The sequence below is a fragment of the Triticum aestivum genome, chromosome 5B (assembly GCF_018294505.1).
Source record: "Triticum aestivum cultivar Chinese Spring chromosome 5B, IWGSC CS RefSeq v2.1, whole genome shotgun sequence".
NCBI classification, from domain to species: domain Eukaryota; kingdom Viridiplantae; phylum Streptophyta; class Magnoliopsida; order Poales; family Poaceae; genus Triticum; species Triticum aestivum.
The window spans coordinates 475,690,674-475,716,247 of record NC_057807.1 but is presented as its reverse complement, the minus strand read 5'-3'; the positions used below and the strand labels follow the sequence as shown (position 1 = coordinate 475,716,247).

At 43.6% G+C, this 25,574-nt stretch overlaps 1 protein-coding gene and 1 long non-coding RNA gene across 5 annotated transcripts; one reads left to right on the top strand and one right to left on the bottom strand.

The window, feature by feature from the left end:
* Positions 1–2,054: 2,054 nt before the first annotated feature.
* LOC123112579 (uncharacterized) lies at positions 2,055–11,130 on the bottom strand. 3 transcript variants are annotated; one of them, XR_006455590.1, is made up of 13 exons: positions 10,927–11,130; positions 10,626–10,819; positions 10,322–10,462; positions 8,299–8,752; positions 8,002–8,212; positions 7,876–7,925; positions 7,569–7,773; positions 6,808–7,157; positions 6,517–6,651; positions 6,395–6,409; positions 3,349–6,275; positions 3,100–3,251; positions 2,055–2,592 (listed from the first exon to the last, which is right to left on the bottom strand). It is a non-coding gene; the product is annotated as an uncharacterized lncRNA (long non-coding RNA). The 3 variants fall into 3 exon arrangements; XR_006455588.1 differs by having other exon boundaries at positions 6,395–6,651; XR_006455589.1 differs by having other exon boundaries at positions 3,349–6,409.
* Positions 11,131–11,268: 138 nt separating this feature from the next.
* On the top strand, positions 11,269–18,657 carry LOC123112577 (uncharacterized). Of its 2 annotated transcripts, none has more exons than XM_044533609.1 (16): positions 11,269–11,564; positions 14,246–14,431; positions 14,518–14,648; positions 14,737–15,012; positions 15,116–15,246; positions 15,322–15,377; positions 15,476–15,496; positions 15,596–15,682; positions 16,150–16,230; positions 16,339–16,404; positions 16,509–16,628; positions 16,710–16,837; positions 16,910–17,176; positions 17,411–17,541; positions 18,240–18,278; positions 18,409–18,657. In XM_044533609.1, the coding sequence occupies exons 2-16, from the start codon at positions 14,251–14,253 to the stop codon at positions 18,485–18,487; spliced, it is 1,794 nt and encodes a 597-aa protein (XP_044389544.1). In that variant the 5' UTR covers positions 11,269–11,564; positions 14,246–14,250; the 3' UTR covers positions 18,488–18,657. The 2 variants fall into 2 exon arrangements, with proteins under 2 accessions (XP_044389544.1, XP_044389543.1); XM_044533608.1 differs by having other exon boundaries at positions 11,269–11,568.
* The last annotated feature ends 6,917 nt before the right edge of the window (positions 18,658–25,574 follow it).

Here is a 25,574-nt window from a genome sequence, read left to right as displayed (position 1 = left end):
GGTTAGGCGTCACGTTCTGAGCATCCAAGAGCCATTGTGGATTGCCGGTGAACGAAGTCTGTGAAGGTTTGGGAGTCTACCTTGAAGACTTACCAGAGTGATTGGGCGGGGACTGAGAGTCCTTAGCTCAAGGGGAATAAGGTGAAGACGCGGTCTTCTGAGTTAAATCTCAGCCTCCCTAACCAGACGTACAGTTGTCACAGCAACTGGAACTGGTCGAACAAGCCCCTGTCCTCCTGAAGCTATTGGTTCTATCTCTCACTTCTCTTTACTTACAGTTTGTCTTCGATAAGTCATTGCTTGCTTGCATAATCTGTTTGACTTTACTGTGTGACTACTTGTCCTGATTGGCTTCATATTATCTTCCATCCTGATCTTTACTATCTAGCTGCTAATAGTTTTCGTCCTTTCACTTCATTGAATACTTGACTATGGCTTGCCTAGTGTAGTCTACCTTCCGCTGCATACGAATAGTGTTGTTTCTATGTTTGTCTTCGAAACTACCATGTTTTGAAGACTTTCATAAAAATCGCCTATTCACCCCCCCCCCCTCTAGTCGATAACTAGCCCTCTCACCTCGGGACTCCCCTCCGGTAGATTTTTGTTCCAGTATTTTTTTATTCTCCAAAAATATTCTCCGTTGATTTTCAGCGCATTCCGAGAACTTTTATTTCTGCACAAAAACAACACCACGGTAGTTCTGCTGAAAACAGCGTCAGTCCGGATAGTTCTAATCAAATCATACCAAAATCATATAAAAATATTATAAACATGGCATGAATACTTCATAATTTATAGATAAGTTGGAGACGTATCAGCCCGCACCTACGCGCGACGAACTGTCAGGTCCCGTTTGCGGTGTCTTCGCCCTTGCCAGTTGGCTCGGTCGCTATAGTCGGGCTTTCCGATGCGCCCGCTTGCGTCGGTTCACACTTGCCCACGCCCTTCGCTGCTATTAAGAGCATATACAGTGGGGTTGACTCAGCTGTCTGTAAGCAAGCACACATAGGATATTTGACTACGTGGTGGGAAAAGAAAGAGGAGAGAGAAATCAATCGTCTGTACAATTACCGACCGTCTAATAGCACAAAAATCGCTGCTTAGCGACGTCCAACCTCCGGTTGTACGAAGGGGTGTCTGCATCTAGCAGTTTTTTCTTCCAAGATCGATACAACCACCGCATGATTTTACAGACTATACAGACTACTCCCTTCGTCCGGAAATACTTGTTCTTAAAATGGTTGCATGTAGATTTATTTTAGTTATAGATACATCCGTTCTATTCATTTTGAGGACAAGTATTTCCGGACGGAGGGAGTATTAAATAGACAATGCGTTGTAAAGGGTGTGTGTAGTAAACAACTAAATAGACTATAATCTGAGATGGACATGGGCTATAGACAGGATCTGTCTAGACTCGCCACGAGGTGCATGACGGCTCTTAAAAAATGTGACATGTGGCAGCTCCTAGGGAGTTGTTGGTCCCAGGTAAGCCGAGATTTGGCACCAGCAACTAGGAAAGTATTTGCCGAGCTCTCCTTTGGTTCTCGGCAAAGACCTGATGTCCCTGTCCTTGACTAACAGACTTGGTCACTTTATTTTGCCGAGAGTATCCCTTTGGCTCTCGGCAATATGTATGCTGAGTGCCTGACAGACAATTCTCGGCAAAGGTTTGTTTGCCTAAGGTGTGTATGCTCGGCAAAGGTGTTGCTGAGTTTTTTTTGGCTTTCGCCTATTGTCTGAGGCACTTCGCAAAGTAGGCGATTCCAGTAGTGTTGACTATCCCGTAGGCCTGCTGGCCACCTGGACAATAAGAGATGATCACCTGAAGCACCCCATCCCTTTTGATTTGATGATTTCTACCGGTAGATCATGGGTGTTAGCTCATATCGCGTTGTCCACTGCTCCAACGTTTCTGTTTCAAGTTTTCGCAATGCAGTTTCAATGATGGTCTCTTTTCCGGTGCAACAGGTGTGGATATTCAAAAGTGGTGCCATAACGCATAGGAGGCTACTCCACAGGCCAACAACAAAAAGGCCCCAACACTTTCGTAAGCACATTCAATCACCATAAATAATTTAGCGGGAACTTCACCGTGATGCATGGGTGCATCTGTCTTGTGCCGGTTCAAAAGTTGCATTCCCTGGTCAGACACGAAGCAACACATTTCTGCTGTCTTCTCCAATGGTTTTACGTACAAGCTTCTCCGGTGCACGCAAATATTTTTTGAAGGCGGGAAAGTAACTACATCAGCTCACTTCTTCCCACGGCCCTTGTCAGACTTCTTTGCTTCCTTGGATTTCTTCTTGCTTTCTGCTTCTGCGCCACCTTTGTTGAAGTCGAGGCAGCTTCTCCCGTGTCAGCTCGCTCATCATCTGGACAAGTTTTGTATAAACTGGCTGTGGGCACCTTCAGAATGCAGAGGATGGGAACCTGGGGTCTTTCTCCTTTTCCTTGCACCTTCACTTCCTGCATTCACTACAATCATTCATGCATATTCCTGTACCACTCACAAGGCGGATGACCGGCTGCAGTGTCTTCCCAGCACCTTCCCACTTTGTGTATAGGTCATCCACATCTTTTTTGTCCATCCTGTGAATTTTCACGAGCGCAAATTGTAAGGTGCATTTTCACAAGACATGTCTTAAACTAGACTAGAAGGTGTTACTCCCTCCGCTTCTAAATATAAGTCTTTTTAGAGATTTCACTATGGACTACATACGGATGTATGTAGACGTATTTTAGAGTGTAAATTCACTCATTTTGCTCCGTATGTAGTTCATATTGGAATCTCTAAAAGGACTCATATTTAGGAACGGAGGGAGTACATAGCAAGCAAAAAAAGGAGGATGTTATTACTCATACTCCCTCCGTTCCTAAATATTTGTCTTTTTAGAGATTTCAAATGGACTATTATATACAGATGTATATAGACATATTTTAGAGTGTAGATTTACTCATTTTGCTCCGTATATAGTCACTTGTTGAAATCTCTAGAAAGACAAATATTTAGGAACGGAGGGAGTACATGCCTATCAATTCCAACACGGCATATTAAGAAATTTAGATAGAGTCGGCCCTAAATTAACACTTGCTTACCTGTCGGAGAGTTTTTCAAACTCACTGCAGATGTGCTTGACCTCTTCCAGAATGTGTTCATCAAGTTCTTTATCAATCTATGCTAGAACGCCTGTTTGCTCCAGCCATGGAAGGGCGTCTCTAAGAAATTGAAAGACAGCCCTTGCATCTTTCTGCAGAAATTAGCTTTTAGAATTACTTGGCAGCTGCCAACGATGGGACAAGCTGGAAGATAACAAAACAAGCACTATTGTAACATATGAAACTCACCTGGTCTTGCTCATCGAGTAGAAAAGTCTCAAGCTTCTTCCAGAGAGTGTCAAAGATACCAGTTGAATCTGTCTTGCTCGAACCCTCTACCTTTTAATACCTCTATACAGGCACAAGGACATCGGTTGAACTTCTCTTTCTCGGACTGATCCATATCTTTACTATCTCTACCGTCACAAGAATGTTTCCAGAAATAACATTTTTGAACTTGCTACCGTCAGATTTTTCAGGAAATGGAGTCTCTTGCTTTACAGAACTTGGTTCTTCAAGACACTTGCTACCATCAGTTTGTTGTGGCAATGGAGTATCTTGCTTTACAGAATTTGATTCTTCAAGACACAAAGAGCCATTATCTTCGGAACATCATGCAAATCCTCCTTGCTAATCATACAAGGATTCAAGTTTCGACAGATTACTGGGGCTTCGGGTGAACCAATAACTACCATACGATCTCCGATTGCGGCAAGTGCATCAGCAAGCACTCTTGTGAAGTTGCTAGGTGTGCGAGACCTCATTTTCAAAGCATCTTCAATCTTCTTAGAGAAGTCCAAAGGTAAATCCTTAAAGATTTCATTCCTCACAAGGTTATGTGTGACCTCATAGCACTTCCCCAGAGAAAGAGTAAGGATCAGAAGGTAAAGTGTAACAACTAGTCACAGGAGGACTGCTTTGTATGAAGTACTTTTTTTTTTTTCGAGAAAACGCAAATGGCCTTTGCGTTTCATTGCATTGGAAAGAGAGGGTATTTACATCCTCCTAGGAGGCGGTTTGTACACACAGACAACAGAGGCTCAGTGCACGTCCCAGGATGATGGCAAAACGACCCTGAGCCCTTGAGCTCCAGCCTTTGCCCAACATCTGGTCTCGTCTTTGATCCTGTCTACAAGCTCGTTCAGTGTATGAAGTACTGGAAGGACATGAAGTCCTATGTACCCATTCCTGGAGCATATGCTTGGCCATCAAGATAGTCGCAATCGTCTCATATATGAAACGGCCTGATGAGTGTGCCAAACCATCAAGATTGGAATCTGAGCATGACTTAGATACCAGGCAGGTGTCAGTGTAAAGCCTTGCTGGTACGGCATTCCAGCATATTGACCAACAGAGATCTCGTGCAGCATATAAAATCATTCTGTAGTAAGCATGATGAAGCCAAGAAACCAAGGCACTCCATAAGACCCACAGTCCCACATAGCATGGTGGGGATATGTAGTCCAGTTCATCCTTCCACTTTACACTGAAGGTACACTCGAGCAAGCTTAAAGTTGAAGATCAAGGAGGATCTATCCCGACCACTGTCAAGAAATATCTTGAAATATCAAAAAAAATCTGCCCACTTAGAATTATTGCCCAGGTACTGTAGTAGTCTTGAAAGTAGCACTTCGTCCAATTGTGCTGCATGAAGCAGAAGCATGGTTGTTCTCCCAAGATGCCCATGAGTCAATTTTTTATTTGCTGGGTGAAGATCTGCACCAAGAGAATCAGCAACCAATCCATATGCAGCTGGCGAGTCAAGTAGATGCAAGAGGCTCCTCATTGTCCCATCTCTCCACACAAGAAAAACTAACTCAAAGAATCAACACCCACAGAGAACAAAAAAGCTTCTTAACTTCATGGAACCTTTTGGCATACTGAACTCTGGTTCTTCAAAAAACTTTGCTATCTCATGTATGATAAGGATAGTTCTCACCAGGGTATGCGAAGATGCCGGCTTTGGAGAAATTTGAACAATCGATTCCAACTTCTTAAGTACACTGAAACCAACAGAAGACAGCTCATTCATCAAGAAACACTGAGCACATGAACGACACTGAGGGGCACCCAATAAACATCTGTTCCCGTCTTGCTGCAAAGAATTCCTGTCAGCATTGGAAAGCCAACTTGCATTCATGTTCAGCACCACATATCTGTCAACTTCACCATCTTTTCTCAATCCAAAGTACTTGGCGCAAAGATCTTCTTAAACAACTGCATAATCATTTAATTCTGGACCATCAGTGTGGCAAAGATGAGATAGTACTTTGATTATGATCGTCTTCCAGTGATTCCAGACACAAAACAGAGTTTGGGGTGACATCTGGTTAGAGGCCAGCATGTCATTGCAGCTATTTTCATCTTCAGATCCTGGTCCTGATTATATCTTGTATCCAGAGGCTCGAGATTGAAGATGAACATCAAGGATCGAACAGGAAGCAACAAGTCCAACTAACAAGTTTGCACATTTTCTGCCCTCAAGCAAAGTGCAACTCAAACTGGAAAGGGACTTTTTCCCATCTGACAGTCCATCAGCTTCCATGCAAACAAAGCAGTAAGTAGAAGCACTCAGAGACCTTTTCTGCCATCTCTTTGGCTTTTGCAAGCAACTGCTCCTTCTCTGCATATCTTTTGGGAGGCCATCCTCTACTATTTGAAGACCACAAGGAATCCACAATGATATGGAGAAGCCATGTTGCGTCCTCAAACAAATCTGCTTTCTCGGGTATATCTACCTCCAATAAGACATCTCCTTTATGCTTTGGTATTCCTACAGCTTCTAGGAAATTTCCCATTTCCATCTCTAAACTTGACATAGATTTCTAGAATTTATAAACGTGATCCATAGAGCTGAAAGCTTTAACAAAGGGCATCATATGCTTTATGTCAGCACGCTCAAAATAATGCTGAGCGCAATTTTCCAGATACTTCGTTCTAATTGCAGAAACCTCCAAGGATGTTGAATTCTCAAGTGAATGTTCCTCCTCTTAACTGTTGCAGAAACTGCAAGCCCAGATTGTATAATTGTTTTCCATTCGAGCACATGGAGAAACACTTGGTGTAACATTTAGCTTTAAAGAATATTTCAGCTGTCTCCGACCAGCACTCAGCCCTAGCAAAACAGTCACCAGCTTCCTCAATTTTAGAAGTACCATTTTGCATGTAGACCATACCTATGGCAATGCAAGGAACACAATGGTAAGTCAGACAGAGCTTCATAGAGTGTAAGGTAGGTTTTTCCACTGCCTGACCTCCCAAGTATAAAAATAGTGAGCAGGAATTGGATAACCACCTGCCCTTCATCAGTCTGTTCAAAGGGGATGTCAATTTCAGACCCATTAGTAGCTGTCACAAATGCTTTGCCGTCCCAGATGATAAAGAGTAGAATTTCATCAGCAGGAAGCTTTCACTAACTTTTGGATTCTTCATGGCATATGATGTATCCACGAGATCATGCTCTTCATAAGAATCAACTTTGCAATCCATGTTATAGCGGATAACATCATGCACAACATCCCAAAGACCAAAACCATAGGAACCTCCAGTTTCCTGTTATCCATAACAAAAGCAACGCAAAAATTAGAATAATGTCAGGCAGTTCATTTGTAGGAATGACTATTCACAAACAGTTCATCTCTCTACGTATCAGGTATAAAAAGTCCAAGGAACCAGATTATAGCCCATTAACAATAAAAAAACTCATACCCCTGTGTCTCCACTCTCTTGCAATGATCCAGGTAATCATCCGTGTACATGGAGAACAGATTCTCGAGACGTTGAACAGTTCTTGCAACATTCTGCTGTGACAATAGGTCCCAAATTCTTATTATCTGGGAATACGTTCTTTCGGTTTTCTTCACGTCAGTAGTCCAAACAAGATACAGGTCCCAGACCTTGTATACTTTCGCAAGATGAGAAGCACCAGGCATCTCAAGGTTCTTAACTGTTCTCCTCCAATCATCTTCAAGTTTGATAAGCTTTTGGAGTACTTCCTTCCTGAGCTGTGGTGATTTTAGTTTGGTGAAAGACTTTCTAAACTCGTCGCTAAGAATGACCTATGAATATATGAATACAAAAAATGGAACATAAGAAAGAGTGTATACGAGAAAAACGAACAGTGTGTATTTCAAGAAAAGTAGGAGGTTCACAAAATAGCACATGTCCTGAAAATCTTATTTACAAACCTCTCACAATCCAATTACAGAGCAAACAGCATAGCAGAGATAAGTGAACCACATACATGATTCCAAAAAGTAAAGACAGATATATTCATCATGAATACAAACAAAATCACACTATAAAAGAAGTGTATATTCAGTAAACCCTGACTACCTGACAACAAACATGAACCTCACAAGGCAAATGTGCATGCATGAGCTTTACATTCTGGGCAATTTAAGTGCAGCGACATATTAGAAAACATGAAAGGAGTTGATAGTCACACTGGCTGAAACCATGGTACTTACCTTCCATCTGGTATTGCTGAAAACCCCTGAATCAGCATTAAGATCCTCAAGTTCATCAAGCTCTTGCTTACTTGCAACACCAACTTACAGATGGTTGCGTCATTAGTGGCACTGAAAATACATTTACGTCTCTCCGCATCAGCAACAAGGTCTGTCCATTTGGTCCCACTTTAATAAGTGTATGAGCAATTCCTACTTCCTTCGACTGAAAACAGTTGGTATTTGTGATTAGACATATGTCACCATGAGTATTTGGGAAATGCATTGAAATCTATTATAAAATCTGCACAAGAACACTTTTACTCACCACACTGCTGAAAGGATCTTCTCAATCATTTCAGGAATTGAGAGGCCCTTCTGAAAATATACACGGTTATTAGTATTAAATACGAACACAACACTATCTAGCTACTTTTTTATTACTCATAGATACCTTTGTACTCAACTGGCGCAAACTTTCTTCTATCACTGGCATTGGAATACAATATTGAGTGCCCTGCACTCTTCCAGCATGCATTCCTATTACCTCTGGACTACTTCCTTTCTGAACAAGGAAAACAGGTGCTCCCGAAGTCCCAGGGGTTGATACATATGACACCGGCAATATATCACACCCCACTAAAGAATTGTGATACATGCTGGCCCTGCAAAATCAATATTAAGTCAACAAATAAAAAAATATTAACATAAGGTCTCTGTGAAAATAGTTCTTTGTGAAAATAGGCATTACTTTGATTTGCCGTAAGAAGTTCCTGGTTCTTTAATTACACCCTTAGGCATGAAAATATAACCCAACATGACTAATTCCATATCCTTCTTGACAACCCGATCAGATAATTCCAAATTAGGTAGTTCAATCATTGGAAGACCATCACAATCTGTAGTAACCACAATTAATGCCACATCTCTCTCATCGTCAGCAAGTAGTATCTGGCCAGAACACAAACCATATCCAGTAATGCAAACTTGGACCAAATATTCATCTCGCAATTTAGCTTTATAAGCACTACCCGCTACGACATGGCAGCATGTCAAGATAAGACGTCTTCTGTCTTTGGAGCCTATCAAAAATCCTGTTCCTTGCATGTCACCGATAATAACAACACTGTCTCGAAAGCCAAACACAATCTGGTTCCAATAACTCGGAAGTGGGTGATCCATTGTAAGTCAATTCCTAGAGAGAACTTTTCAGGAAAAATATATAGAAAGTGTTATTTCTTTAATAGCAGTATAATGAATCTAAAATAGGTTACAATATTTTTAATTAGCTGAAGCAATAATGAAGAAATAAAAGGCGCCTAGGCGCCACCCGAGTGTAGGGGAAGAAAGATCAAACTCCCCCAGTCGTCCAATTAAAACACATGTGGCGGTTGGATTGGGTCAATGCATCGTCCTACAGGCCTCTCACCCCTCACTGCATTTTTCGTTTGAACCAAGAAAACGAGTGATGCGTGTGGACGCAACAACCCATGGCCTCCTGCAGCTCTAGTGGTCACCTCAACACATGGTCTTGGTTCCCTCCCATCGCAGCATTGCTAACACACGACGACGACGACGCTACACCGGCGACCACAACAGCATCGCAGCCACAGCAGCTCGTAGCTTCACCGCCGCGGCATGCTGCAACACAGCAGTCGATCGTGACACAACCGCAGGACAGCCACCCTTGCTCATCGACCATTGGGCTTTGCAAACAGGTCGTTGCAGCACTCGCATCCCCTTGTAGCAGACGGTGGTGTTGCAACATGGGTGGCAAGCTCTGAAGCACCGATGAGGCGGTTTGCAGCAGCTCGCACACAGACGGTGGACTGCTCTGCAGCGTCACCTCGATGGTGTCAGGCTGTGGGGGATGGTTGGATTGTTCCAGGTGGGCCTCAACCGAGAAGTCGTGCATCCTGGCTGGTTGTTAAAACTGGCGCTAGCGCACAACAGGGACCAAGCCTAGTGCCTTGGCACCTACCTTGAAAACGTCGCTCGCGTGCGGCCAAAGGACTTGTTTCCTTTGCCACACATCGACCAGACGGCCGATGCTACAACCAGGATAAATGTACCTCATCAGGAGAAAAATCTCTCCATCACCACTTTCGGTCCGCCACGCTTTGCCAGCATGTCCTTTGGGCTAGGCAATGCAGGAGCCAAATACCAGCAAACAATCCTGACATCTGCAGCAGCAGATCAGGATACCGGCGAAGGCATATGTCAACGACAAGGTCGTCAGGACCAAGTCAGATGAAACCCTTCCCGCTGATTCGTACAAACTGTTCAACAAACCTAGCGCACATGCCACTAAGTTCGAGCTAAACAAGCGCGGTTTCGGCAAGATCCTCGGACCCATTGTTTCCCAGCAAGGAATAAATGCAATAAATGTGATTACTTAGATCAACTGATGTATTAGTAAGTAACTATTTTAAAAAACATCTACTTTTAAGAAATGAAAATCTGAAGTTTGTAAAAACCGTAGAACATATCCTGATTTGAAAATGTCCCTAAGAGAGTTTATCCAGGTTGACTACAAGTAGCTGAATAGTGTTGCGGTTCTTCAGCCTTGACCAAATTTCTAATATCCATATCAGTTTACTTATTCAGATGTGAGATGACTTAGGTTAATAAACTCGCAATGTCTTTGGCTTTGGTCAAGTAAAGTTTTTACATCAGTGAACTGATATTCAGATGATTAACCTAAGGCCCTTGCCAATATTCACTAAACGGTTTGGACAGAACTAAGCATGTTGGCATTTAAACAAACAAGTTACCTTGCAAGGATGCAGAGCAAGCTAGCCCTGGACTGGGATATGGCAGCAAACCTTTCGGTTTGATTGAATTCAGATAGCTCCAAACTGGAAACGCTCAGGCAAATAACTTTTCCTTGTGCCCTTCCAAACAAATTGCGTTCCCTGTAAAAATTGGTCACCAAAATTCAGCCCTAATCCAGCAAAAGTATCTCGCTCTTGAAAACACTAGTGTGGAGATTTGAGTTATCCGTACGAATCAATCTAAACGAAATCGATGGAGGCAGGTCGGCGAATCGGCGAACCAGAGAGAAGAGGGGTGCCAGACCTCTGCGTGGAGACGGAGGGGTCGTCTTCCAAAAGCCGATGAGTGCCCGAAGAGGGGTAGTTGTCCAAAAGCCGAAGACGAGGCTACCCGACCGCGAAGACGTAGGGTTCGTCGTCCAAAAGCCGACGACGAGGCTACCAGACCGCGGAGGCGGGGGGTCGTCGTCCAAAAGCCGACGAGGCTATGGCGGACTTCTGCGCGGAGACCAAAATGCAACGAGGTTAGGCGGGAGAAGGTCCAGCAAGCAGGTCGGAGCAGAGGTCGAGACGACGCAGATAGCCAGCAGAGAGGAGAGAGGTACCGGCGGAGACGAAGGGTCGTCGAGGACGGGAGGGAGAAGGCCAGCAAAAGGACGGCGCGGGGGCGGCGACGACGGAGATGGCGATGTCCCGGGCCGCGACAATCCCAATCTGCGGCCGATGACGGTGCCCGGATCCCGGTGAAGTGGGGCAAAAGGAAAAGCGAAGTGGGGGGAACAAGAAGAGAACGGGCGCGGGCAGCGAAATTCCGTAGGGAGCAATCGCGTGGAGTGGGTGGGCCCCGCTTACAGGGACGGTCAGCCTTTCTGGGGTGGGGAACCCGTTGGCCTTTACCAAGAAGAAAGAGTTCGGGTTTCTCAAAAAAATAATAAAAGTGTTTGGGGATTGTAAAGAAAATAAGCCAAAAGTTTGGGGAATTGCAGCCTTCCCCTCAACGAAGAGAGCACCTCCCTCCCGAGCGCGACAGCTAGGGTTCCTAGCCGCCGCCACTACTGCCGGCCCTCCGCCGCGTCGCGCCCACCCGGCTGAGGCCCCGCCGCCCCGCCTCCGGTACAGGAGCCCAGCAACGCCTCCCGCCGTCGAGCAGCCGCTCCCACCAGCAGCGCCTCCCTCACTGGAGCAGCCGCTCCCACCAGCAGCGCCTCCCTCACTGGAGCAGCCGCTCCCCTCCAGTTCATAGGCAGGTAGCCACCACTCCTTCCTCCTCCCTCTTCCTTCATCCCCCCCTCTCCTTGCATCCTCTGTTTGTTCAAAAATATTTCCTGATTTTCTATTGGATGAGTACTTGCTGTGGATTGGATATTGTGAGAATATAATTATGACTATTTCTTGATGAGTACTTGCTGCATGATTTTTCCAGTGCATGTTCAAGTTCACATGTGAAAGGATTTTGCCATATACTGCAGGTGTTTGTGATGATGATTGAGGGGCAAATGTTTTCAAACTCTAGTTTGATTTATTTTTGCAGATGAGCAAATGTTTTGGTTTAAGCATGTTAGAAGTGAAACATGCAATGACTGACGATATATGAAAAGGAAATGATTAAGTTGTTTTATATGCACTATCTTGACCTGAAATCGAAGCTTAGCAGTAACATGCAATTTGAGAGAGCATGAGCTTTGTCTTGGTTATACTGGCCGAAATTGGTTAACACGTTACTAGTCGTATTGTTGGCATGATAGATGTTCCAAATATTTTCTATGATTGGGAATATAGTTCTACTATTATACTTGTTGATTTTGACAGTCAGACCTAAAATATTACCGTTTAAAGTGATATGATTGTTTCTCCTTTTGCATGTTAGCTGACTGATCTTCAGGTTCCACACCTTTCGTGTTTGCCATGCTGCAAGCCTTTCTGTATTTTTGCCCAGAATGTGCTACTGTGCACAAAAGAGAAATTGTTGGTTTCTTGTTTATTCATACAATTTGTCCTGCAATTATGTGTTTTCTGTTACACAAGTCAATCATTCTTTGGGTTTTCACCTAGTCAACCTCATCAGCAATGTTACACAAGGCTTCATTTTCTGGATTGAAGTTAAAATTAATTTCTGTTTCAATATATATGCTAGGAAGGTATTGAATTGCATGTGTACGTACCTCCCGGTGCTAGGAAAGAGGGTGTCACCAACACAAGCATATCCCGTTCAAGAGGAGGAGAACAACGATATCTTGAACAACATTCGTAGTAGGATAGTCGATGTGTGAGCAACATAAGTTAGCTATGTTGATGAAGGTCATCATCATGTGAACCATATGTGTTCTGCGTGGTGCCTGCCTCTCCTTTCTCCTGAATTTCTTCCCAATTTATCCTCTCCGCCCCATCATTTTCCTGTGTAGTTCTCCCTGTGCACACCTCAACCCACCCACTCTTTACGACCGCAACCAGTTCACCACCGGAGAACGGTGCCACGCCCGTGTACCTTGCTATCCGTGTCTTCTTCAGCTCTCTTGCAGCAGGCATGCACGCCGCCAGGCCATCTCAGATACTTGATTTCTAGATGGTGCTGGTTTGTTGGTTTTCGTGGTACACTGCTAAAGACTAAGAGCTACTCCCTCCGACCTATAATATAAGATGTTATTACAACGAATGTACTCATATATTATGGGACGGAGGGAGTGGTAGGTTGGTGGTTGGTGCCTGGTTTGTGTGTTGAGTACTCAAGTTTAGACTATGTCAGTGATATCTTCCTGCAGCTAGTTCCTGGAGTTTTCATTGAACCTTTTGAACTATGTGTCTGATTTCTTTGATTATTAGCTAGTTTACTACTGGAGAAGTCTGGAAAATTGTTGTCAATGTGCTTGACTGTGCACCAGAATTACTGTTGTTTTTCTATATTGTTGCTATGTGCTTTGGTTGGATGTGTTGATCTGCTGGCCCGTGGGTGGTCGATGCCTGTGGAAGACTTGCATGAAAGATGTTCTGTGCCCGCTGCAAGTGGCGGGTATGGCGTCAGCTATAATGTAATTGCGGGCAGGGGCACTCGTGACTTCTCCCTGTGCCCAATTGCCAGCTGTATTAGCACAGTGCAGAAACTGCAAATGAGTTCTAGGGGTCGTTTAGTGGAATTGACTGTAGTGGGTTAATTCGGTCTTGCGCTTATTTTCAGCCCATTAGCCGTCTGCCAGTTTCGTGGTATATTATCTTGGCCTGCTAATGAGTTCATATTCTTAAGCAATTTCATCGTATCTTACCTTCTCCTCTTGCCTCCTCCTGGCTCCTCATTCCTGTGAACAGGCGGCGCTTCCATGCACTTCGGTGCTGGCTATAACCACTGCCACTGGAAAACCGCTGCAAGACTATGGGCTTCCACGCGAAATCCCCTGTATTCTCTTCCTGCTAGAGTGAGGTTTTTTTGGCTGGAAGCCCTTTTGTGAAAAAAGAAAATCCTTGTTCATTGGTAGGTCACTGTAGCAAAGATGTCCTCAATGGTGACAACAGTGTGCATGCCATCAACTTTGTTGGTGAGGCGGGTGGACTATAGAAGGATGGGTGGGCATTTTTAGCGGGCGGAAGAGCGCCATGCTCTACATGTAACTTGTAACTTGTCCCTTCTTCCTGATTCTTTCTCTATTGTTGTAATGTGACAATAACAACCAAGGTGTACGTCCATGCCTATCTGTTGATCTACTTCAGTGGATGTGAGCCCTCACTTTGCATTAACTAGTATATCTTAAACTTTTACCATCGGGAGACACTATTTCTGAAAACTGCAAGATAAACTGTTCAGCTGATTAAATCATAAGCTAGGAGTGCATGCTCCGTCAAACTACAGGTTACTTGCATGCACTTCAAACAAAATTCTTCAAAGTACAGAGAAGATTTTCAATTTTTCTTGTGTGGGGAACCCAATTTTTGCAGGGGAGATGCTGAAATTTAGGCGAATGTCAAGAAGCTCAAATGGAAGGCAAAAAATTCGTAAACGGGTGGTAAAAAAAGAGGTGTCCAGCATTGTAAGTGATCGGCGTAAAGCTGTGGTGGAGAACATCACTCAAGAACTTGCTACAAAGTTGTCCCCAAGCATTGTCTCTCTTGCTTCATTTGATGGTGATTATACTATCGTATGCGCAGTAGTTTCCCTGGTTCATACTTAATTATCGGTAGTCAATGACTGCAACAATGATCTTTTGTAGGAGACAAAATGCATTTTAGAAGCACGGGCATAGTTCTTGCAAACAGTTCATCTGGTGGTGCATGTGTTCTGACCTCGTCAGCTTTGGTTAGCACATCAGATAAGGAACGCATGCTTACCCCTGCACTTAAGGTTTGTGCTGCAAATTTGTCTGCACGTGTTGCTCTTATTTAAGATAGTGGTCAGCTAATCATCCTGTATATCTCTCATAACTTTACAGATAAAATTGCGCCTTCCCAATAACGAAGTTGTTGGTGGCTGGATAAAACGTTATCGTTTGCCTTGCAGTATGGTTGTTATTGAAACTAGATTCTCCCCTGATCTTCGTGCAGCATGTCTCAATAAGACCGTGCAAGTCGAGCCCCATAGTCAGTTATTAGCTGTAAAGCATTGTTTCCACTCAGGCAAATTAATGGATACACGTGGGGAACTGATTGATGGTCCAAGTGAAGTTGACAGTGAAGGGTTTATGTTCTCAACATGCAAAATTACTATGGTGTGTTGTTTGCTTCCTCCTTATTTTTTTTAATCATTATGCACTGTCTTTTGATGCATCAAATTTACTAATTTCCTATGTACACACTTCATCATTGTGCTAGGATGGAAGTGGTGGTCCACTTGTTGATTTTGATGGGAACATTGTTGGGATGAATGACTATCATGATCAGAAATTTACTCGATATGTACCAACAAATAAAATTCTTGAATCTTTGAGGGATATTTGGTTATGGTATGCCATTTAGACTTGTAGCATTTAATCATACTTGTACTGTATGCATTATGATGAGTTCACTGCATTCTACAGTGTGGATGAAATGGAAGACTTGTGCATTACCTTTAAGCCCTTTCGCTTTACAGAAGGTGAGCTAAGAAAAATCACTCTTTAAGGCTGCTAAATTATGCACTTGCAGACTATTCTTCATCATTTTCTAATGTTACTTGTCAATTATCACTTGTAGGTTGCTCATCTCGAGTGCAAGGTCAGTTTATGGTCTGCTAAACTCTCATTGACATACTATATGAAACTACCCCAACATAAAAGTCCTCAGTATTCTTCAGTTCTGTCTCTTTCGTTGTAGGTAGCTTGAATCAAACATGCTCTACTGGGAGAAGTGGTGACAAAAGGAAACGTAAAGATTTTGCATCTTCCATCCCTAAGCCACAAGGTGAATCAAGCGGTGGTCGGGTTTTTTTTTTAAGTAATAGGCGGTGTTTCATCAATTTTCAGAACAGATAGTTCATTACAGATGATGTCCTGAACAAGGTCAGGGACCTCATTAAACCACACAGCACCAGACACAGGCTCAGCTGATCTAGCTAAAACATGGGCTGCCCCATTACATTGTCTACTGACATTAATAAACGAAACTAACTCCTTGATATCATAAGCTAACTCCTTGATATCATAAACTACAGCACTGGTCAAAGTCCTGTTACTAGCAGCATCATTCAGTTTGTGGAATGAGAGGCAGGCAGTCCTGGGAAAGAATAGTCTTACTGTAACCATGACCAAGTGGACAGATAACATGTCTGAAGTCGCTTATTATGTTAACTATGATGCACCTTATCATATTCCAAGTTAATTTGTTATCTTTACTGATGAGTCATCAATCGCTTCATCTTGGTGCACCAGAATTCATCGAGGATGAACATACACCAGAATTCACTGTTGATGAACATAAGCATCCGACTATTCATCCTTGGCCATCCAGTGGTATGCTTTTGATTTTGCTGATCATGGTGCATATTCATGGATTGATTCACCTTGTTGCCTATCATTACTGATATATTATCATGAAATGCTTCACCTTTGTCACAATAGAGTTCACAAAGGTGGTAAATGATATCTTAAGATCTGATGGTTATCCCTTGCCAGCTTATGCTGATCGTGAGTTCTCTCTCTTGATTGTGCTGACTGTTCCTGTTTGTATCACACTTAAACTGCTTTATTCTGCCACTCATTTAACTGGACTGCCATATTTATTTAACCAGGAGGCATGCATTTGGAAGGTGATTTTGAAGAGGAATTTGGCATAGCCATGTGGAGTGAACCCACTAGAAAAGTTGCTTCAATGAAGTCTTGGGGTGTTGTCGCACTTGCTTCGTTCAATGGTGATTGTACTGTATAAGTTTATTGTTTTCCATTTTTACCTTTTGCCTGTTCACTAGCTAATGATTCAAATTATACTGTAGGCAAGGAAAGACATTTTGCTTGCACAGGTGTATCTGTAGACTGTAATGAGTCAACCTCAATAATTCTGACTTCAGCAAGTTTGGTTAGAACTTCTGGTGATGAAAACAAGATTATTGATAACTTAAGGGTTTGTACTAGACATTATTTACTCTTTGCTTGTTCATTCAGATGATGGTTAAGTCTCACTTCATCGTTGCAGATTGAAGTATGTCTTCCAATGGAACAACGTATCATAGGAACATTACAACACTATGATTTAAGCTACAATGTTGCTGTTGTCAGCATCCCGAATTCTTGCAAAAATCATGCGGCAATAATCTTTGAAGAACCTCAAACTAAGGTAGTAGTAGCTCTTGGGCGCGCCTTTAAATCTGGGAACTTGATGGCCACAGATGGGTCAGTGACTGGAGGACGAAACAAATTTGATTGCAGAGAGCTTAAGTTCTCCACTTGTAAAATCACTAAGGTACACTGTTGATTTCTCTTATGTTTTTGCGTGAGAAAATAATGGGTTGCATCAGGATAAGGACCATTATTTGCGAGTAACACTTTTTCTGTGTAACCATTGTTCAATGGCACTTTATGTTTTTGCTATAGGCTCGAACTGGAGTCCCCTTTTTTATTAGATTTGTAGGTTATTATGAACATCATCTTTTCTTGTGTAACCACTGTTCATTGTCACTAAATTTTTGTGCTGTAGGCTGGAATTGGAGGTCCCCTCTTTGATTTGAATGGGAACTTTGTTGGCATGAACTTCTATGACTCGGATGGAACTCCTTACCTACCAAGTGACATAATTCAGAATCTATTGAGGAGTTTTTATGCAGAGCGGTAAGCCTTCTTTATGTATAAATATATGTATGGTATGGAAGTGCTCCAATGCTTTTCATGCACATATGTATTGATGTGTTAGTGATGCAGACTTAGGTGATCAGTTTGATGATCTTTTCTAGTTGAGTTAGGCTATTACTCCCTCGTTTCTAAATATAAGCTTTTTTAGATATTTAAGTACGGACTACATACGGGTGTATATAGACATATTTTAGAGTGTGATTCACTCATTTTGCTTCGTATGTAGTCCGTATTGAAATCTCTAAAAAGACTTATATTTAGGAACGGAGGGAGTAGTTAGTTACTCCCTCCGTCCGGAAATACTTGTCGTAAAAATGAATACAAATGGATGTATCTAGAACTAAAATACATCTAGATACATCCATTCCTCGGACAAGTATTTCCGGACGGAGGGAGTACAACATTTATGCACCAGTAAAGAATCACTTGCTTATTAGTTAGTTTGTTAGCTGAATATGCTAAAGCTCAAGCCAAACGTAGCTCTTTGGTTCCAAGAGTCCAATTATGTCCTGTACTTACTGAGGGTTAGGCACAGGTGCTTTTGGGGTGGCTTGTCTATTTCTCTCCCACTCATGTAACTTGCTAAGCCATTGAGCTACCATATCTGTTTAGAAAACCATATTAGGCTATTGCAGTTGTTCTTGGATGTTAAAACCCATCTTTTTGGTCTATCGTAGGACTGCTGCTGCTGGAATTACAGAGAAGCCTAATTATCGGTATTCTTCCTGACATGTCTCAAATAAGTTTTGCTATTCTTTCTGACATGCCTCAGTAAGTTTTGTTTACTCTGGTTGCACACAGTTTCTTCAGTGTCTGACTTCTTTTTAAAAACTTGTTCGATGACAGTTGGCCGGTCCCTAAGCCATATTGGTATTATCCGAGTCGTCACCCGAAGCGTGAGCCAAAACCTACATTATTTGATTAAGTTTTGAAGTGAATGTTACTTGTCAACGTGATAATGGTGTTCAGTCAGAATTGTCTTGGAAATGTGGTGTTCTTGTATTTATTTGAACTAACTTGTGCCTAAGTAACATGGCTACTTACACTGTTGATGTTATAAATGTCAATGCTTGGGTAGACAAACGTTTAGGATGATTTGATCTCTAATTTTTTTTTAAATAATTGCGCCGGACAAACAGCTTATCGAACGGTAAATATCCCTCTGCGATTGCACCAGACCTCTTGGTAGCTTGCGAGGTCTATGTTTTTTCTGTTGCTGACTGATAGTACCAGGCTACAGCGAAGTATGAAAACGAGCACACGTCAACCTGGGAATGGTCTGAGATCCACCCCACACAATCCAACCCATTTACGGACTACTCTCTTTGTTTCTAAATACTCCCTCCGTCCCAAAATAAGTGTCTCAATTTTTTAGTACAAAGTTGTACTAAGCTTGAGACACTTATTTTGGGACGGAGGGAGTATAAGACTAAATATAAAGCAAAATAAGTTAACCCACACTCTAAATACTCCCTCCGTCTCAAAATAAGTGTCTCAATTTTTTAGTGCAAAGTTGTACTAAGCTTGAGACACTTATTTTGGGACGGAGGGAGTATAAGACTAAATATAAAGCAAAATAAGTTAACCCACACTCTAAAATATGTCTACATATCTGTATGTAATCCATATTTTAATCTTAAAAAGACTTATTTTAGGAACGGAGAGAGTATTAAACATGTCAATCCAATGCAGTCCATAATTAATTAGGCAGAACCCGCCCCAATCCAACCCATGGATTTTCTACTCCCTTCGTCCGGAAATACTTATCGAAAAAAATTATAAAAAATGGTTGTATCTAGAACTAAAATACGTCTGCAAAGAACTCTTGCATCGTGTTGGTCTTAAGCATTTCCATGTGACAAGCAAGCAAAGGATATAACACAATAGCTTGCACAAGTAAAGGTGAGAGATAACCAAAAGTGAAACCGATGGAGACGAGGATGTGTTATCGAAGTTCCTTTCCTTTGAGGGGAAGTACGTCTCCGTTGGAGCGGTGTGGAGGCATAATGCTCCCCAAGAAGCTACTAGGGCCACCGTATTCTCCTCACGCCCTCACACAATGCGAGATGCGTGATTCCACTATTGGTGCCCTTGGAGGCGGCGACCGAACCTTTACAAACAAGGTTGGGGCAATCTTCACAACTTAATTGGAGGCTCCCAACGACACCACGAAGGTTCACCACAATGGACTATGGCTCCGCGGTGACCTCAACCGTCTAGGGTGCTCAAACACCCAAGAGTAACAAGATCCGCAAGGGATTAGTGGGGGAATCAAATTTCTCTTGGTGGAAGTGTAGATCGGGGCCTTCTCAACCAATCCCTAGAGAATCAACAAGTTTGATTGGCTAGGGAGAGAGATCGGGCGAAAATGGAGCTTAGAGCATCAATGGAGCTTGGAGGTGGAAGAGGTAGTCAACTCAAAGAAGAAGACTCCCCTTATATAGTGAAAGAACAAATCCAACCGTTATCCACCAACTCAGCCCGTGAAGAGCGGTACTACCGCACCAGACATGCGGTACTACCACAAGGCCCTGCGGTACTACCGCATGGCACTGCGGTACTATCGCTGGCGAGGCAGGGGCTAGACCAGACCTGTAGCGCAGAGGCAGAGAGCGGTAGAACCGCTAGCGCGGTACTACCACAAGGCAGGAATAGTCTAGGCTGAGAAGGCACGGACATATAAAAACACATCTGTGACTACTTCCGTTGTGTTTTGATCTATGCAAAAATCCGACACGGTACTACCGCAAGCCCGGAGCGGTACTACCGTGTAGGGCGCGGATGTAAAAAATTACATCCGCCCCTACTTTCGCTCATGTTGTTGTGCCTAGCCAGAGCTCACGGTACTACCACGCCCATGGAGCGGTACTAGGGCACGGATGTAAAAAATTACATCCGCCCCTACTACCGCTCGAGCAGCTGCGCCTGGCCTGAGGCCATGGTACTACCGCTCCCAAGGAGCGGTACTACCGTGCTGGAGGCCGGTACTACCGCAAGGGCCTGCGGTAGTACCGCTCTGGAGAGCAGTACTACCGCCTGCCTTAGTTCAGCAACATTATGAGTCCTTCATTTTGCAGAGACACGGAGAGACGGAGGATGCTCCAGAGAGCCAAAGTAAAGGTGGTGCAAAAAGGCACAGACGTGTACATGTTGATTCCACCCAAACCTTTTCAACGCGGACCCCTCTTAATAGTACGGCTTTCCTATGACTCAAATCCACCGAAAAGAAACGAAGAGAAACGCCGTCTTCAATAGTCTTCGAGGGGCACTAAATCGTCTTGTGTTTAGACATGATATATATGAAATGCTCAATGCACACGATTAGTCCGCAAAAGCATTGTCATCAATCACCAAAACTACTAAGGGATAAGTATGCCCTTACAATCTCCCCCTTTTTGGTGGATTGATGACAATATGGGATTTGCACATAGGAATATAAAATGAAACAACAGCAAACCCACTGTCTATAAAATATAGACGAGCTCCCCCTAGATGTGTGCACTTTAGAGAAGTGCTTTGGACTGCACGGCACACATACTAGGATCAACACTCCCCTTATATTTTATAGACAAGGCATCTCTTGCAACAATATAACTAACACTAAGCAAGTAGGCAATATAATGAATATGAGCATAAAGAGAAGGGCACAAGATAGCATAGGCTCACGAATTACTTAAGCAACAAAGACAATAAGATACGCTGGAGTGCATATGTCTTACACCATATGATAGAGAACTTGGTCTAACAAGCACAAACCAAACCAAAGCAAACAAGGTTCAACAGACCGAAAGCAAAGCGACACAGCGAAACAACACGACACAAGACTTGCAAATCCTACACTCTCTCCCCCTTTGGCATCGAGACACCAAAAAGGCAGAGAGGACACCTACGACACAGGTGGTAGCTCAAGCTGCAGGGATCACTCCTCGTGCTCCTCATCGGTCTCAGCAGCGGGAATGGGCTCCTCCTCTGACTCAATCTACTGAAATCCCTGTTGGGCTATCCACGCATCCTCCGGAGTGATGATTCCCTCTGAGCCACTCTCCACATTTTTGCCAAAGGTCCTCAAGCTCTTCTTATCGCGCTGGCGACTCTTCTTGGAGGCAACATGGGTCATGTACTGCCCCTTGGCCTGCATGCAGAACAGAGCCTTCATCTTGTTCTTCAGCTTCTTAGCCCAAGTGGGCTCAGTAGAGGGAGGAGTGTATCCATCAGAGTTGTCCTCATCCGCTTCCTCCTCCTCGATCTCATCCTCATCCACATCCATCTTGGTAGCCTCTGCCTCGGCACGGGTAGTGGTGTTAGACCATTGGCTCTTGATGCGAAGCTTGATGGGCTCATGACGAATCCAGTTGGGGGCAACAAACTCATCGTCGGGATAGAGCTTCTCCCAAGTCTTCGTGATCAAGAGGAACAGGTAAGGTCCATAGATGGGCACCTTACGGTTGAACACCGCAAACTGTAGCTCGCATCACATGATATGTGAGACATCAAGTGGTTGTGTCTGAGCATGACGCGCCTCCTCACAAAAGAGCATCATATCCACAAGATAGGCATGCACCTTGTCCTTGTCACCGATGCACGGAAAGAGGGAGTTGCGGAAGATCCGATGCATGATGTCAAGGAAAGAGTTCAGCACCCACGCCTTCTTCTTACTGGGAAGAGTCTTCTCAACAAAGAAGGGCTGAAGCTTGTTCTTGTTGGCTGACTCAGGGTTGGCATGAGGGCAAACACCAACGGGCGTGTCGAGCCCCTCATCAGGAACCTGAAGCAAATCCAAGAAGTCCTTCCACTTAGCAATCATCTGTTGTCCATTGGTCATCCAGGTCATGGTCCTTGCCTCATCAGAATGGAAGTGGACTGAAGCAAAGAACTGAGCCACAATCTCTGGGTCAAAGTCCAGGTGAAAAGTAAGCATGTGCTCAATGCCAAATTGCTCCACCAGGTCCAAAGCCTCACCAAAATAGTCACGGTGCTTATCCTGCCTCATATGATTCATGTCAATCCAGTGCACGTCCACGTAGATGTTCTGCTTGGCCTTGATCACATCTAGATAGATAAGATTCTGCTGCTTGGTCCAGAACAAATCATTCCCTCTGAAGTTTGCACGGGGATTCACATAGGGGTTGATCTTCCTTCAATTGACAAACTCAGCCAGTGGTATCTCATCCATGCCCATTGTTGGCTCCTTGATCTTGGTGGCGGTGGTCTTGGTTCTGCGTTAGGGGGGCATTGGAGCCCTCTGGAGCTTCATCTTGGTTGCACAGGCGCTTCGAGCCCGTGTCACGGACAGGATTTGACCGACGGACATTGGAACCGGAGCCACCACCTATGACACACAACACAAGAACACGCAAGAGAAGCGAGAAGGATCAATGCAAAGACCATAGCAAAACAAATGAAACAAGTATAAATAACATTGGGTAGTTGCCACAGAGAAGGTTTGACTGCAACGGTTGTACCGCACCGTTGTGCGGAACTAAAATTTTACTGTTGCTCCAGTCGTGGTCACTACAAAAAAATACACTTCCTGATGATACGTGTTTGTCACAGTAGGTCGCATTTTTTGTCATGCATGTACATCCATGACGATTTTATGACAGAATCAAGATAGTCATACTTGTGCTGTCGTAGAAGTGTTCCATGACATTACCAAAATTATCATCACGGAAGTGTCCACTTCCATGACGATAAATCGCGCGTCACAGAAGTGCTTTCGTCAAGGGTGACCGACACATGGCATCCACCGTAACGGAACATCGTTAAGCTATCAGGTCCGGTTTTGGATCCGATAACCCGTTAACAGCCCCGACCAATGGGGATTTTCCACGTGTAAAATCATCATTGGCTGGAGGAAACACGTGTCGGCTCATCGTTGGGACAAATGTCACCCACTAATTGGACAGAAGGCGCCTATGATACGTCGACACGTGGCACGGCCCAACAGAGGCCCATTCCTGTGAAAAGGCCAGCCCGTTTGACTTGGTCAAAAGGTGGCGGGCCGGCCCATGGTAAGCATGTTAAAGGCATGTTCGCATATAGCCCATTTACAGCCCGCTAACCCAGGGCCCGTTACGCCCTATCCGAATTAGGCCCAGTAGCGTCATCTGGGCCATCCAATATGATTCCAGCCCGTTTTCACTTCTGGCCCATGTATAGCCCATGATGTCTTTCGACCCATATGAGGCCCTTTATAACTCTTGGCCCATTAACGGGCCGTGGTGAAACTGGCCCGTAATGAACAGTGTATCACTTTATACCCATTAACGACTTGTGGTGAAATTGGCCCGTAATGAACAGTGTATCACTTTATACCCATTAACAGCCCGTTATTCCGTTGGGCCATTTCCAGCCCATGTTATCTTTCGGCCTTCTCAGAGCCCATTTATTCTTGGGCTCATTTCCAGTATTCATTTACTTACAATCCGTTATTGTCATTTTCTGCTTGTGGGCTAAATTCAGCCCAAGGTTACAGTCGGCCCGTTTGTGGCCCATTAATACGCTGGGCCGTTTTCATAGCGTTATCAAATACGGCCCATTAACGACGACCCGTTATGGTCGACCCATGAATAGCAATTCCAACTCTAGCCCGTTTACGACCATAATGCAGTCTGTTATTGGCCCATGTTTGGCCAACCGATCATATGGCCCGTAGAAGGCCCATTGATGATACGACCCATAGAAGGCCCATTGTGTCTATGACCCGTATAAGGCCCATTGTTTCTACGACCCATAGAAGGCCCATTGTTTCTATGGCCCGTAGGAGGGAAATGGTAACGACAGTAACAATGTAGCCCATGGTTATTGTGGCCTAGTTTTAAAAAATAAGTTATCGCGGCCACTAGCAAACCGCGTTAAAAGAACTGCACTGACTACAAGCAAATAAATAAACAAGACAATAAGGAAATAAATAAGCAAGCAACTTACGCTAGGCTATCACGGCTATTACACATATTACATCCACTGGGCATCAAAGTTCGCCACCAGTGCAAATATAGGGAACACAGCAGCATATAAACGTCGTAGCAAAACAAGTCCAGAACTGAAACCACTTCAGAAGAGCTCAAGAAACAATATCCTGGGTACCCATAATGCTGGCAAGATGCTTAGCAAGCTTATTAACTTTCTCTTGTTTGGCGCTTAAATCCTCCAGCACTTGTTGTTGCACCAGAAAGTATGCATCTGAATTTTGCAGGGACTTCCTCAGTCCTTCGGCTTCCTGTCGCATAACATCTGATCGGTGTCTTTCAACTTGAAATTGAGACTCAAGAAACCGAACTGATTCAGGCAACGAGTTCGAAGAGCTGGTGCCAACAGTTGTAGCCAGTAACTCGAACACTACATCAAGACAGGACTTTGGGGTTGTCTCAGTGTCTTCAATATAGTTTTTATCAGCTTTCTTGGAGACCAACAGGGATGTCTCACTATCTTGAACCTTATCTGCATTACTTCCTTTACCATTGCATAACGGGGTACTCTTCTCCAATATTTTATCCGCGTTCTAAAAGAGAAACAAACAAACACATCACAAGTTTACAATGTAGTATATGAAACTCATTTTGGTAAACCAGTTCAGTAGTAAGGTGGACAGGATAACAGCATGAAACAAACATATATCTATGTAGTATGGTCACTGTATGGTCTATATCATTCTAGTTTATTGCCAAATCAAGATAGATACAGTTCGAATCATATCTATTTAAGACAAAGCAGCATAGACAGAATATAAGTGTGGGAAACTATACAACAATAACAACACTTGTAATGTGCATGGCATGAGAACATAACTGTTTATTCAACTGAAACTGAAATCAACATAGAGCAAGTTACAACAGCAAACATGTTAAAGAAACAGGTTTAAAACATACCTGTTGCGCCATTGGAGTTTCAATTGCATCCTTCAAATTTTAAATTAGTTGGTATGAGTAAATACAGTGATGCAAGAGCAAAGTAGTATGAACCATAGCTACGGAACCTGACCTGAGAACAATTCTTCTTCTGCTTTAAGCGTT